The following is a 16,428-nucleotide window of genomic DNA, read 5'->3' on the forward strand; positions in this document are numbered from 1 at the left end:
TTGTAAACTACCAATCAAAAATAATTTAGACTTTACAATAATTTTAAGTAGGAAAGTCTGGCCTAAGGTGTTAGATTGAGATGGAGAAGGGGTGATGATGACATCATTGAAAAGTGTGAGGAAGTGCATGTACTTGTTGTGATAACAGAGGTAATACACACAGAGAGACAAAAGTTGCCAAAGACCACACGTACAGCTGAAATAAGGAATGGTTGATTTCGACATTCTGAACATTTGATGTAACATACTAATATTGAAATGTTGTTAAATTCACGAATTCACATTACCGTAAAAATCGCCAAGCTAACAACAATGAAAAACTCTTGTATGCTCTAACTATTTTAACAGAAGTATGCGTACACTACAACCGAATGTGGCGTTTATTTCAGATTGGTACAGAAATTCACTTGTAAGATATTTTGTAGTCAGAATGAGACTAAAGTCGTTTGCTCCTGTATAAAGATTAATATAGATATTTGTATAAGATCTTTGATAAGATTTAACCTTCATGAAACCTATTACATGGCTTGATTATATATGGAGGTATTGTTTCCAGAAACAAATATTGAAGCATAATGGCTTTCACCTATATCATATTAATATTGTTGAACGTAGTTCTAAAGTACATAATATATTTGAGCAGATTGTGTAACTACCGACATAAATGTATGTCTGGTTTCATATTTGTGTCCCGACAAATTGCTTTTTTGAAATTAAGAAAATGTATTGACCACCATTAAGTTATCACTACCAAGCTTATAGGTTTATATATAATTTCAGTTTTAAAACTGAGGTTTTTACCGCTATTTCCCCCAATATATCCATGATAATTGTCATTATAGTTTATGCACCACATAGAGAAGACATTATTGATGTGATTACGCGTATGGAAAACAAAAAAGAATTCTTGGATGGGCTAACATCAATCACTGTCGTAAAAATATTGATCATAATACTTGCTTCGTTTTAGATTCTGACAAGGATATATTCCCCATTTTGAGTAATGTTCGTCTCCTTCAACGTATTGTCTTTTCATAATTTCACACCTCATACATTTACAACTATCTCTCCATTTTTTTCGTGTACTCCTTCGCCCTATCTGATCCTTTTCTAACTTCTGTCTTGTCCTTGCACTGTTTATTACATTTTCACGCGATAAATGTTTGTCATCTGCCCCTTTATTGAAATGAGGTGTTCCCTCCTCTTCTTCCTGTAAATTACTAAGGTTAAACTGATATATACCCGACTGTACAAGATGTTGACCGTCCTCCTCTTTCTCCTTTTCGTCATTCCGTCGACTCAATTTTTTCGTGTGGGCAAATTTTTCGAATCTGTGTTTAGTTGCCGCCGCGACACCGGCCTTCGTATCCTGTTGTACGGACGTGGCAATGTTTGGTAAAGATTTAGATAAGGCGGCGTTTAGCTGCGATTCCCGATCCCGCTTTTCGGAGTCCTGCAAATTTAACAAAGGTATATGGTGTTATGTCCAAAAGTCTACTACGCTTAAATTTTTATTAAACATTGCTAACGATATTTTGCCTAACTAATACGTATTTTTTAACACATGCTATCTATTCCTGAGCAATGATACAATAAAATGTATCAGTTGTTATAAGTATTGAAACTGTGGTTCTTTACTGCATACTTATATGTATTACCAAACACGCGCCTTAAACAGCTGAATACTTTGAGTTATGCCCCTTTCAATATAATATTACTGTACTATTTAATTCCTATCGGTAGGTGTCGTTTACTTGTTTTGTACAATCCGTGTTATCTGGTAAATACGATTAGCCTTAATGTAAACAATATATGCATGAAAAATTATATTCCGTCACTGTATGTATAAGATCGCCAATACCAATAACTTACATTATATCAAGTTTGACATTGTCTGAGACCTATGTCAAGAGATTAATTCATGTTAGCGATGAAATGAAAAGATATGGAAAGTTGATGCTTATAAGTTTATCCAAGGCTTTCTCAGTGATTTGTTAAGCATAACTTAAAAAATAACCACTGGTCTAGCCATATATATGCATCCATTTAGAATTTGACACTCAATGATTATAAATCAAATTATACGTAATTCTTTTAATTAATTACTACCTAACACAGTGGAAATCAGTCATATGAAATACAATAAAAAATAATATTTTATTCGATATTTCTAGTATTTAAAAGATAACGAATGTTAAATAGAGGAAATATATCAAATGAGGCATGCATATGTTGCTAATATTACGATGAAACCACAGATGATGAAACTGTATCATAGACATCGAAATGATAGCAAGCAAGGAAATTGAAATTAGCACTACTATCTACAACATGTTCACCATGCATATGCAGCTTTAAGGAAATGGTCGTGGTTGAAAGGTTTCTGCTTTAACAGAGCAATCAAATTATCAAGAAAGCAATACCTGTACAATGTTTCTAAAGGGTACTTATATAGAAAATATAAATTGCTGCATTCTCAATATGGTATTTTATAATAACCCTCGGAAGAAAAGAAAACAGCGTGCTGGCATGCGGGATTTAGGAATTATATCTTGGAGTGTATAATTTATCCTAAACATATTTTATTATTTAGAACAAGCGTAAATACACTGTACTATAACCTGGGGTTGATTTACCTTGTCCTTCATGCATTAATTGATCCACTGTTAATTTATCGAGAAAATTAGTTGATATAGTGTTATCAGCTAGTAAAGCTAGCAAATCTACTACTACACGTGCTATACCACCTACATATTAAAACTACCACAAAATTAAAAAAAAATAAACCACTACCAGCTAGTATATATAAAATGTCATTTGTACCAATTGACCGCACCGCCATCTGGAAAAGTGTATCAGCACCTACATCAAAAACATCAAAATTTATATGTGTGCTGTATATGGGGGAAATCAATTGAATAAGTTAACGTAAGATATAAGGACACACGATAAATGCTTAAGTTTGCACAAAACATATCCTATAAGATTGTTTACTGTGAAAAAACATTTTTTAAACAGTGGTAATGCTCACACATTCGTTTTGTTTAATACTTGTACTAAAAATGTCACCATCTTACTTGTATGTTAGCTTTCTTTGGGCCACTTCCGGTAGTTTTGATGCTAGCGCCTCCTGTCGTCCCATTGGTTGCCGTGGTGATGACACTAGACGTTGATATTGACGGCAGTTTCATACTTTCCATAGTCAGCGACCGTGCAATACCTACAACCGCCGTCTTCTGCGGCCTCTGCAGACAAAATAAGAACGGAATATGTTCATGAGTTACCTACTCCCCGTTTTGTTAAAACCACAGTTAAACTATTTTAATTTCAAATTTGTTTATCGTTCAAAATTTTAGATAACACCAGTGAAAAGCACCTTCTGATATTTCACTGATAAAAACATAATTAAACATATCAAAGCCGGGAACCAAGAATGTGGAAATCCAGTAAGGAAGTGAAGACCTACATGTAAGCAAGTGTTAAAGTTAAGAAAGGGAGGTGGGGGGGGGGGGGGGGGGGTACATGCACTCTATAATCAAATCAATTTCCAATTTTTGGATGGTAGATCTTTTTTTATTTTTTTTATTTTTCTTTATTTTTTTTTTTTTTTTTATTTTAGAAGAGAGTAACCAATGGTTCATCAGGAAACTTACACTGCATTATAAAATATATTTTTCATAGTAATGAAGATCTTTTTAGAAGGCGACGAATGCCGGGAATGGGATAGCAGCTATATTTCTTGAGAGTGTTTAGCGAATATCCTAAAAGCGCTTATTTCCATCCTCTCAATGTCTGAATAAAGATAAGTATTGTTTCTTGGGTATAATTATTTAACATCCCGAACGGACGGGTTGTTTTTCCCTCAATGTCTTGGTAAACATAATCCCCATGTTTCTGTGGGTTCGGTTAGTGAGACTAATTTATATTTTCACAATGTCATGGTAACCTGTTAATCCTTTGGTGGAGACAAGGACTGACTTCTATTCCCTCAATGTCTCGTTTTACTTTTTGATCACTTGTTTCTAGAGTATGGTTATTGAACATCGTGTAAGGACTGATTTATAATCCTCCAATGCCTTGGTAACCTGTTAATCCCTTGTTTCTAGGGTTTCTTAAGTTACCATCCTGAAAGGTCTGATTTCTGCCCTTCAATGTCTTGGTAACCTGTTCATCACTTGTTTCTGAGATATGGCTAGGCAACATGGAGATGATGATAGTTAACGATTTTGTTTGGAAAAAATGATGAAACAAAATTTCCTAAACTAAAACCTATTGTGTTTTCGGGACAACCAGGACATTCATATATTCCCACTAAACCTAGTTACGGTATACAGAGCACCCTGTGATACCAGACGTGGGAACATGTAAGCCGTTAAGCCCGGGCAGATAATATAATATTTGCGTAACCCCTAACAGACTGTACAACGTATTCAAGTATTTTAAGTGATTTAAGGGGAATCCGAATTGATTTGGATATGTGTGTTTTTCCGTTCATATCTAACCCGAGCTAATATCAGACGGAAGATATGTACAGCTCTGTGGGACATTACACAGGCACTCATTTAGGCATGAAAGTTGACGCCAGATCGTGCGACGCTTCAAAGTTAAATAAGATCAACACTTTACCTGTACATGTATTGGTTTAAAGGAATTTTAATTTGATCGATTTTCACCCTTTATATGTATGTTATTAATAAATTCTTTTCTTGTAAGAACTCTTTGGTGAAAGGAAAGATAATATGATAATGAAAAGAGGTCACAATATTCTGAAAAAGGTTGTGAAGTTGCTCATTGTTGTTTGTATTCTGTCTTAAGAAACGATATGGTCCGATTCCAAATAGGAGATACACTGCTGTTAACAAATTATCTACCTGGTCTAAAATGTGTAGTATTTGTTGTGTTTTCACCATTTGGGCGATCATCTTTTATTATGGCCACTAAACATTGTGTATACTACTGCGCCAATATGGGTGTAGAAATATGTGATGTTCTGTTGGCTTACAGGGTAACACTAATAGAAACGAGGGAAACTTTTTTTTTTTGGGGGGGGGGGGGGGATTTATTTGATTCAACACATGTTAAATCATAAGAAACGGTATTCAATTAATGTTATGCATGAATTCCAACCAGAGTTATACTTGAAACCAGTGTTTGCTCTTTTCATAAGCCACTGTTACATAATGTTACATATTGCCAATCAAAATAGACGTTATGTTTGTTTGTAATGGGGTGATATAAAGCCAGTATATTTCTTTCCAACAGGAGTAAATCATTTCACATGGATATACAATGTACATGACAAAATTGCTCAATTTCAACTTGCTCATTAACATAATGATACCATGTAAGGCCTCATGGTATACTCATTGGGTCATTAACATCATAACGTCATACATGTATATGGTACCATGTTAACGACTCATCAACTCTAAATCATCTTAGTAGCCACAGTAGTCTTCACGACACGTCATCACAATAAGGTTATATACAGTCAAAGAGACTCTAAAATTATTTTATTATTATTTTTTTTTTACATGAAATTCACATATACTTTGAACTATTTATTCTTCAGTATGAAATAATATCTTAACCCTAAGATGACCACCATGATACAGCAGGCTATGGGCAGCCGTACTAAATCTTAATTACATCAATTCACTTACAATTATGTTATGTATGTATTATTATATTTATATATCAGATAGAGGAAACTCCTATTAGTAAAGTTCTCATAAATATTAATCTATCAGATTAAGTTGGTGTAACCCACCCTAAAAATATGTATCTATTTGGTGAATTTGGGTTTTGATCCCTAACAGTGGATGGCTATTGTGTTACACAAATGGACTTTAAGGCCTGTATCTGTTGGGGAATAAATTCAATTTGACCAAATAGATGCACTCAGCAATCAAAAAATAACATCCAAAATCATTTTAGAGTTTCACCTCATTTTTGTATAATAAACCTTTGTCTTCACATTGAGGAGTTGCCTCCCCTTTTGTTGCACCATTGTTAATATTAATTCATGTGTGTATATATGTTTATGTTTGTTTGCCAGTTATTATATAAGTAGAGGACTAATATAGGCAATGCCTGATGTCTAATCCTATTGACAAAATTACATCTTATGTCAATAAAATATGTTGAAATTGAAATTGAAGAGGCGTCTCTATCTGGTTAGTACATGTATTTAAAGAAAAAAAATAGTATCCCCTACTCCTACTTTATCAACAAGGTGTAACAGCTGAAAAGTCAGGAATGGAGGTGAGCTTCGATTTACTTTTGATTTAAGTTCAATCCGACTTAAATATCGAATGCACGCAAACTTCAGTAACGTACCTTGGTTTAGAACCCTTAAACATTAACGCATATCATTATTTTGTCGTGTGACAATGCTTTGAAAATGAGAAAAATCGCTGTGGAACGGAAATAGGTTATACAATTAAGAGCGGTCTTGCCAATTTGATTAGATAACAGCTCTGTAAACATTTAACTATAATTGTCGACCAATCAAACTATTTGTTTCAAAACAGCTCTAAGCCAGAAAGCGGATTTCCGTTTCACAGTCGATGCATCGTCCGATCTACAAATGTTACACCTTGTTGATATAGGAAGATTGGGTACCTGTATCATCTCTGAAACTGTAAAAGTTTGTAAATGTGGTATAAAGTAACTATATAAGTTATTTTTGAGACAGAAATAAACTAAAATATCGTACCATATGTGGTAACTCTAGGTCAAATATAGTGACCTATGTCGGCAATACCCTTTGGACGATGAAGGTATATATAGCATCACATGTGATAATCCCATATTTTGGTAACTATGTCCGTTATTACTGTTATAACATTAATATAGCACCACACGTGGTAACTAAAGGTCAAATATACGTCACAATGTCGACTACCTTGAGAACCGAGAAGGTCTAAATAGCATCACTACACAGTATGTCGGTTATATCCGTGTTACGTTAAAGGATGTTACAGGTAACTCTGCGCCAGTTAGGTTTTATCCGCGATAGCGTAAATGTGTATAAAGAACGATATGTTGTTACTGAAGGTAAATATAACTATTTCGGTTACATTATTGTATATCCTTGTCAGAAATAGTTATGAACAGCACCACATGTGGCAATTCCGGGTCAAATAAATACAACAATGTTGGTGTGAATTTAATTCGTATACGGCCCCACAAAAACCATGATAGATTCCTAAAGTACACAAAAGACTGACCTAGATAGACACAAACGTACTCAAGGTAGAATATAAACGAATCTCTTTGTGCTTACACGTTAAGGATTATTCCTAGCACTCCCCTTTTGTTTGGAGCTTTTTACATCGAAAATAAGATTATACTATGATAGCAGGTAACATAAAAACTCTGCTGACCTAATCCGATTCTATACTCCATAGGCTATTAATAATATTTGGAACCTAACCCGAACACTTATTGGTACCGTTTAGTCTTTAAAAGGTTTTGACAATATTGGGTGCTACTTTAAGTCTATCACTAGATAAATATCACGTCTTGTAAGTATAATTTATTGTGAAATCACAGCCGCCTTAGTCTTGTTTTTTTAATATTAAAGCTGTCCGCTTAACAAATCAATATCTCCTGGTAAAACTCGGGCGAGGTCTTTTAACAGGTGAATTTCTAAAGAAAATATTATCATTCTCCGTATCATTGGCTCGTATAAAATAGATTTATCTTGGTTATATGTCTAACTTAAGGACATCACTGAAACATTATATACTATTCTGATATAACTGCATTTTAACTCATATTACAGTTTCTCTGCATCATTAGTATACTTGAAAACATAATGTCACATTTGTCCCAGGTTTGGTAAACAAATATTTTAATTTAAACTTGATGTTGACTGGGATATTGATGTGACTTTTTCCTTCACGTTGCTTCTGTTTAAATTGACTGATATTCCTTAATGTAAACTTATGTTATTTTATTGCAAGCCATACATTGTAAGTACTAGATATAGCTTTTATTGTTGTTATCTGATCGCAGATTTAATGCAAACCACACATTTTTATCGTAAGATAGTTTTGTGTAATTTATCTAAATCACACCAGGACACAGTAAAATATCGAATCAATATAAACCACACGTCAACACATTCTGTCAAAGTGAAAGTTAAATCTCGACGTGGATATAAACCACACAACGTTAACATATACTGTCAAAGTTCAATCTCGACTTCGATATAAACCACACAGCTTCAAAAACGTGGACACAGTCGAATCTCATTATCGATATAGACCAAACAACATCCGCACATGCAGACAAATTTAAATCTCGACGTCGATATAAATCACACAGCGTCACAATCGAATATAGATATTAACCAGACAACATCAACAAACCATTACAGTCAAATCTCGATATACTTTAGTAAACCACACAACGTCAACATATGCGGTAAAAGTCGTGAGTAAGATTAGTTCCTTAGCGATACATGGGACGGGTTACCCTTCTTTGTATTTCACCGAACAAATCAAAAGCTTAAAAAGGCGTCCTCGCCAAATAAATCAGACTTTAGAAAGTCACCATCTCCAAGCAAACCAGACTCTTTGGGAAGGCGTCTCCATCAAAAGAACCCAGACATTTTGCGAAGGCTTCTTCACCAAACAAACCGGACTCTTTAGAAATTCGTCCTTGACAAACAAACTAGAATTTTTAGAAAATTGTCTTCACAAAACAAGCAACTCATTAGAAATGTGTCCTCATCAAACAGTCAGACTCTTTAGAAAGGCGTCCTTAGCAAATAAACTAGATTCGTGTGAAAAGTCTGCTCACCATATAAAAGATTCTTTAGAAAGGTACCCTCACCACAAACAACTCATTCTTCCTGGCGCCACAAGGAATGTTTCCTATACGACTGTAGAATAATTGTTTCTTTGTGATAATCATGGTGCTATCAAAACGATACTTCTAGAAATACATCTACAATAGCATCCTGTCCATAGGATCCGCTGCTTTGGTAACGTAAGTGCCACCGGAAAAGTAACTTCCGCCAGAGATCATATCAAAATTTAAGATTAAGCGTTAGTTTAGTATAATTGTAAAATTTCAGCCAAATCCAGGAAATGCAGTATTGCCTACGAAACCCGAAGGACTTTTCGTTTCTAAGTCAATTTTCAGTCAAACATCACAATTATCATTTTCTGTTTCCAATTGATGTTTCAGGCTGTATGACCACCCATCAGACGACGGTTTTGCCACATTTTGGCTAACAAAACCGTGATTCTAACTCCTGATTCCAAAGGAATGGTAAAGTTGTTTCGGAAGGGTATCCGTCTTCTGCTTCATTGGCGACATCAGCCATGTAAATCTAAGTGAAATTCTGGTTACGTCACATCCTCAAACTGACAACAAGGTGATGACAAGGGAACTACCATGCATATCAATGAGAAGCAATCGATTTTTGACTTCATATCAAGGTAATAGAATACTTCCAAGTGAATTCAGTATGTTGACCATTCAATTTTAATCTGTGTTGTTGGTTTTTTCCAACAGGTGAACTCCCGCTGTGATTTTGTTTCTACGTGGTTTTCACTGTCAGTCTAAGTGGAATCATATTTCTCATCTTTTGTAATGCTTTATTGTTGTTAGATATGTACATGTACTGCTTTTAAAGACAACTAAATGAATTATTTTGTATGAAATATTTCGTGACAAATGTAAATATAAATTATGATTTTATACGAAGATATTTATTTATCAGGCATCACAGATTTTATACATTCTGTAAGTTATCTTATGTTATAAATGATCCATATTCCTTAAAGAAAGATATCAGTTATCTTCCATATATATATTAGTGATTATATAAGATACGTCATATATATTTTGTCATATATATATATAATATCAATACGTCATATATATTTTGTCATATATATATATAATATCAAACAGAATAAGTACTAATACAATAGGTTTGACAATCACATACCTTTGTAGCAGATTTATTGACATTGAAGTCAAGTTTAGGTAAGTTTCGATTCCGTTCACGTAACACCTTCCATCTTTGTACATACGACCCTTTATCCTTATGTCGCGGCTGTACGAAGGCAACTGGTGACGTCATATAGGGAGAATCGGGTGAGGGAACTGTCTGATGCGTTGTCATGGTGAAAATATGTACAAAACGTCCTCATATTACACTTCCTTATCCATATGGATTTACAAATCACTCGTCATCAAATGGTCACAGATATATTGGAATCACAATAATGCAGATGCATATTTAGATTAAAGCACGTGATATGCAGCGTATAATTGTCAAAAGTCTAAATACCTATGAACTGTCCAGATGATAGTGCTATCCTAGGTTTCGTCCCCAGGCCGGTTTAAAATCGTCTCTAGTCATAATCTACACTGCTTCTACATAACACTGTAATGCCGATCATTTCCTCTGGGTATTTAAACTATATATATCCTCTCGTTTAGTATTAGCGCTACTGTCACAACTGTACTGTCTGTCAAAGCGGACTGTACACTAACAAAGAATGTTCGGTAACGCTAAACCTCTATATAATGTATGATACTTCATACGTCGCTTCTGTTTGCCGAGTAGACCGGGTTTCGTACCTGTAATCTACAGACAATAGCAGAGCTAGCACGATCAATTTACTAAAACACTAAGCTATTTTGAAAGTTACTAAGAGCGTAATGAAAATGATTACAGGTAATAACGGACTATAGATTTAACATAATCTGTTTTAGTCATAAGCTCGCAACCTCGTGATCATTGAATAGTTCTCTCACACTAACAGTGATCGATCTGTGTATGTGTATTAGATTTTTATCTGACTTATTCAAAGTAAAACAGTATAAAATTTAAACACAAAGAAATATCCACGAGCAACCTGGCACGTCACATTGGTGTATATGGCTGACATATGGGTAATTCTATATAGGTGTATTTGACGTGTAGCGCGCGGTTGTACGGAAACAGATAATAGTATCACGTGATCTTTCACCTAATCTTACCTGCCGCTAATAACATGCTGGTTATCACATCGAAAATCGAAAGAGAATGTCTGATAAACAGAAAGTTATTGAATAAAAAAAACCTTGTCTGATTATATGTCAATATTCAGTACGCACCATTGACGCTTACAGGCTTATCACCCTGAAAATCGAAGGAGAAAAATTCGACACCAAAAAAGTAAAGAAAAGTATTTTGTTAGTGAAATATGCCTATATTCAATAAATGTCATACACAATAACTCTATGATGGAATTAAAAGTCAATCATTAAGGTAAATGAAGTGTTCTGTCAGATACAAAATTAACATGAAATTATCATTGACTTAATATGACGGATTCTTCAGTGTCGGAATAATCATCAGTATATAACGGTAACTAGTTTTGTTAAAATAAAGGTTCTTGTGTGGTAGTACAAAGAATTTTCAAACCGTCCACCGTTAAATTATAATAAGATAAATCTGTATTATGTTAATATGGATCTTTCAACAAACTCTGTGAACTCATAAAGGATGATGTTGACAAATATCCAGATGTTTACCAAACACATACCTAAACAAATATTCTTTTTTTCAGTAATCCAATTTCAATGTTATCAAACAATTAGCGTTTTTAGATAATGACAATAGAAATAATATAGACAACGCCTCCAGTATTTGTACTTCCATTGTTTTATTTAGAACGTTAGTACGAGTACTCAGCACTGCCAGAGGACGGTCTTTGCAGTGTGATTTGTACATAAACATATCCAGTATAAAAGATGGTAATTGATTCTTTTGGCTTTTCTTCAAAAAACAACGACTGTATAAAACAATGTAGAATTCTATTGTAATATTCCATACACTATTATCTATCAAACATAAAGAAAAAATACTTATCTTAGGGTAAACACATCAACGGGAGATGAAATCTCAAAAGTCTTCACCAGAGGACAACAATATTAGCAAACGATTAGCAAACGAGATACGAAACACACAAAAATGGTACGATCGATAATGATCGATACTATGGTACAGACGAATCGTTTGGGACCACCTGTTTTAAATTGTTTTAAACAGTTATCTTCGTAATTGATACCCAGCTGTTCCCCAAGCCTTAAACAAACGGTAAAACAGACGGACAGAATTGTTTATTATGGACTAAGTACTGCTGTTACTACATGTATCGACTATAACTCTTAATGACCAAAATAAAGTAAATATGATTTAGATATAGATATTCATGTTCTTAGCGTTCTTTTGGAATACAATATTTAAAATCATGAAATAATGAACATTATAAAACGTATTAAATTATGTATTTTTTATACCTCTACATCAAGATTTTGGCATTTCTTTTGATCTATTTCGAGTTTTGATTTTGGTCGAATTCTGTCATCAATACTTCAGGCCCTTAGCATCACTGATTAGTTCTAGAAGGAAAATATTCAATGTTCAATGTTTATTCACTTTAAGTCTTACGGCTCATAAGCATACTAAAATATTACATCATATAATTTACAATCCTTCATATATAATACAAATTAACGAAAGATGGACAGCTTTAATATAATTACTTTACATATACAGTAGACATATAAAAGTATATCATATTGAAAAGTGAGTGGAGTATACAATATTGTAGTCAGGGGATAGACTGATAGACGGCTATAATATCGTTAAACCTAGAAACTGATATGAGTGAAAACAAAATAAGCTAAAGCCGAGATCTAGAACGTGCTGTAAAACACAATTCCAAAGACAAGCAGCTGTATGGTACAGTATAATTCATTTGGCTCTACCGTATCTATTTCTCAATATATTAGTTTTGAAAGGTAATAATATCTTGTGTATCTTCTGAACTTGTCAGTAATGCTAGGGACACTAGTAAACGGGAAGCTTAAAGATGTTATTTAACCATCAGCTTAAATACCATAATCAAGATCCTGGTAGTGAGCTTAAATACAATAATCAAGATTCCGGTGGTGAGCTTAAATACATTAATTAAGATTCCGGTAGTAAGGTTATGAAATGAATTTGTAGAACTGAGGGGATCCCTCAAAAGGAACAACATTATGATACCAAATAAAAGGATCTGGAAGTGGGAGGAATCTAATTTTAATTAGAATTTCAGTATCGTTGTCATCCATGTGTGCTTGAAAACAGAAATCCATGGGACATTATGTATGGGTCATTCATGTTTGTGGGCAATTTTGATAGTGAATTTGTTTTCTGAATAGTCAGTAGAATTATATTTTACAACATAATATGTCCATGACATGCATATAACATAGAAATTCGTCAATTTACTATGATTACATAGACCAAACAATCGTAAACCGAATACTGAATAAGAGAAATCTTAAAAGGCATTCCTATTGTAACGCGTATAATTTCTATGGTACCGTAAACATTTTTTCTGTTGGTCTTGTTTTATCGGTAAAGGCCGACAAGCCATTGTCACTGAGATACGTGTGGGGACCATTGTCAACTTAATCAGCTGTAATTTGATATGTTTACATAGAAAAAATACAATACTTTTTCAAAGCAGATAGAGAGTAACTAATTACAAAACAACTTTGCCAATGTGGTATGTGGAACATGTCATTGTTTAAACAATCAACGTCAATAAACCACTATAACGAACGCTGATTATTTGAAACATAATTATCTCAAACATATTCCAGACTTTATATTGGTGGTACAATGCAATAGTTTCAGATAAGTATTATTTTACTAGAAGATACGTTTCCTTTACAACATTATGGAGTACTATGATTTATCACTGGTTCTAAATTATTTGTTTTATTTTCAAAAAGGGAAACCAGAACAGTCCATCCATAACAAGACAAGACACACTGTGTGAGTCTAGAGGGAGAAGAAGGTATATAACATATACATGTGAATATCAGGCTAGGGGCGGGCTATATGGGTACATAGCCAAGTATTGGGTATATCAGGCTAGGGACAATGGCTATATGCATGGGTACATAGCCAAGTATTGGGTATATCAGGCTAGGCACTTGCTATACGGGTACAAAGCCAAGTATTGGGTATATCAGGCTAGGCACTTGCTTATGGGTACATAGCCAAGTATTAAGGCAAATCAGACTATGGGCGAAGGGTACATAGTCCAAGTATTGGGTATATCAGTCTTGGAACACTGGCTCTGTCGTATAGGAACAATCATGTGTACTACCAATAAAACCCAGATACAGGTCAATCAAGGGTATGTTAGGTCAATCAAGGGTATGGCAGGTCAATCAAGGGTATATCAGGTCAATCAATGGTATGACAGGTCAATCAAGGGTATGACAGGTCAATCAAGGGTATAGCAGGTCAATCAAGGGTATAGCAGGTCAGTCAAGGGTATATCAGGTCATTCAAGGGTATAGCAGGTCAGTCAAGGGTACATCAGGTCAATCAAGGGTATGGCAGGTCAATCAAGGTATGACAGGTCAATCAAGGGTATAGCAGGTCAATCAAGGGTATAGCAGGTCAGTCAAGGGTATATCAGGTCAATCAAGGGTATGGTAGGTCAATCAAGGGTATGATAGGTCAATCAAGGGTATGACAGGTCAATCAAGGGTATGACAGGTCTATCAATGGTATGGTAGGTCAATCAAGGGTATAACTGGTCAATCAAGGGTATGACAGGTCAATCAAGGGTATGACAGGTCAATCAATGGTATGACAGGTCTATCAATGGTATGGTAGGTCAATCAAGGGTATAACTGGTCAATCAAGGGTATAACTGGTCAATCAAGGGTATGACAGGTCAATCAAGGGTATGGTAGGTCAATCAATGGTATAACTGGTCAATCAAGGGTATGACAGGTCAATCAAGGGTATAGCAGGTCAGTCAAGGGTATATCAGGTCAATCAAGGGTATGACAGGTCAATCAAGGGTATGGCAGGTCAATCAAGGGTATGGTAGGTCAATCAAGGGTATGACAGGTCAATCAAGGGTATGGTAGGTCAATCAAGGGTATGACAGGTCAATCAAGGGTATAACTGGTCAATCAATGGTATGACAGGTCAATCAAGGGTATGGTAGGTCAATCAAGGGTATGACAGGTCAGGTGACAACAACCAAAAGGCCTAGAGACTTGATATTTAGTATATAGCATGCTGGGGTGAAGGGATATCAAGATTGTCCAAATGAATGACCTTGATCTTCATTCAAGGTCACAGGGGTCAAATATGCTAAAATCTTTAACCAACTTATTTTCATTAACCAAGAGGCCTAGAGATCTGATATTAGGCCTAAAGCATGCTGGGGTAAAGGGCTTTTACGATTGTTCAGATGAATAACCATGACCTTGACCTTCATTCACGGCCACCAGGTTCAAATATGTTAAAATCTTTTAAACGTCTTCTAGCGGACCAACACACATAGAAACGATATATTTTGCCTGTAGCATGCTGGAGTGAACACATTGACCTCATATTCAAGGTCACAGGAATCAAATCTACCAAAATATATAAAAATTCAGGTGACCGTTAAGGCCCATGGGTCTCTTGTTGTTGTTGTTTTGGGTTTTTTTACCCTTCGTTCATTTGTACAGGTAGTTACAATAGTTATATCTTATTGGTGTCCGCTTTTGCTATACACATTTTCACAATAAAGAACAAATATTTATGATAATGATGTTTGTTTTATTTTGACATCTGTAAACGGGTGTCCGTTATACAGAGGGAGGTTACAATGTCCATAGCCCGAGTTTTCTCTGGTCAAACACATCCGCTATATAGAGGTGTCCACTATATACAGGTCAGTTATACAGGCCATCGTTACAGGCATGTGTTGTTAGTTATGTATCACATTTATTTAAATACATCCGCTATATAGAGGTGTCCACTATATACAGGTCAGTTCTACAGGCCATCGTAACAGAATAGGCCTGTGTTGTTAGTTGTGTATGACATTATTTTACATATATCCGCTATATAGAGGTGTCCACTATATACAGGTCAGTTCTACAGGCCATCGTAACAGAATAGGCCTGTGTTGTTAGTTGTGTATGACATTATTTTACATATATCCGCTATATAGAGGTGTCCACTATATACAGGTCAGTTCTACAGGCCATCGTTACAGCATATTCAGAAGAAACTCACCTTAAGAAGCAGCAACGACATCCGCCGAAGATCTTGATTCTTTCTCTTGGCCATTAGTCGAAGCCCATCCTTCTTAGCATCGGCTGTCGTATACTCTCTAAAAATGATCTTTTTAGCCATATTGACTGTTGTATAGTTTACAAAGATCTAGATTTTGTTGGAAGTAGTCCATTATTCAATTAACATATCCCCTTCTTATTAAGTTCAAACTTCTCACGTGCATTGATCGACATTTTCATCAGTAAGTTTGACGTATTCGCCTCCCGGAAGGTCAAAATACCCCATAGCGGCCATCATCTTCGTCGATCTGTTTCTTGTTCGAT

General features: G+C 35.0%; 1 protein-coding gene across 4 annotated transcripts in view; it reads right to left on the reverse strand.

Moving 5' to 3' along the window:
• The window catches only part of LOC117335166, a 17,562-nt gene extending 1,134 nt beyond the window's left edge, over nt 1-16,428 (reverse strand). Inside the window, exons 1-4 of one of the 4 annotated variants that reach the window (XM_033895125.1) lie at nt 16,106-16,428; nt 3,078-3,245; nt 2,824-2,862; nt 1,243-1,453 (exon numbers count right to left, since the gene is read on the reverse strand). In XM_033895125.1, the coding sequence (XP_033751016.1) occupies nt 1,243-1,453; nt 2,824-2,862; nt 3,078-3,245; nt 16,106-16,225 (538 nt within the window). In that variant the 5' untranslated portion in view covers nt 16,226-16,428. Of the gene's footprint in view, nt 1-1,242; nt 1,454-2,823; nt 2,863-3,077; nt 3,246-9,970; nt 10,604-16,105 lie in introns of those variants that run through there. The other 3 variants (XM_033895123.1, XM_033895126.1, XM_033895124.1) reach the window with 3 other exon arrangements.

Source organism: Pecten maximus, chromosome 9 (genome assembly GCF_902652985.1).
Source record: "Pecten maximus chromosome 9, xPecMax1.1, whole genome shotgun sequence".
Taxonomy (NCBI): domain Eukaryota; kingdom Metazoa; phylum Mollusca; class Bivalvia; order Pectinida; family Pectinidae; genus Pecten; species Pecten maximus.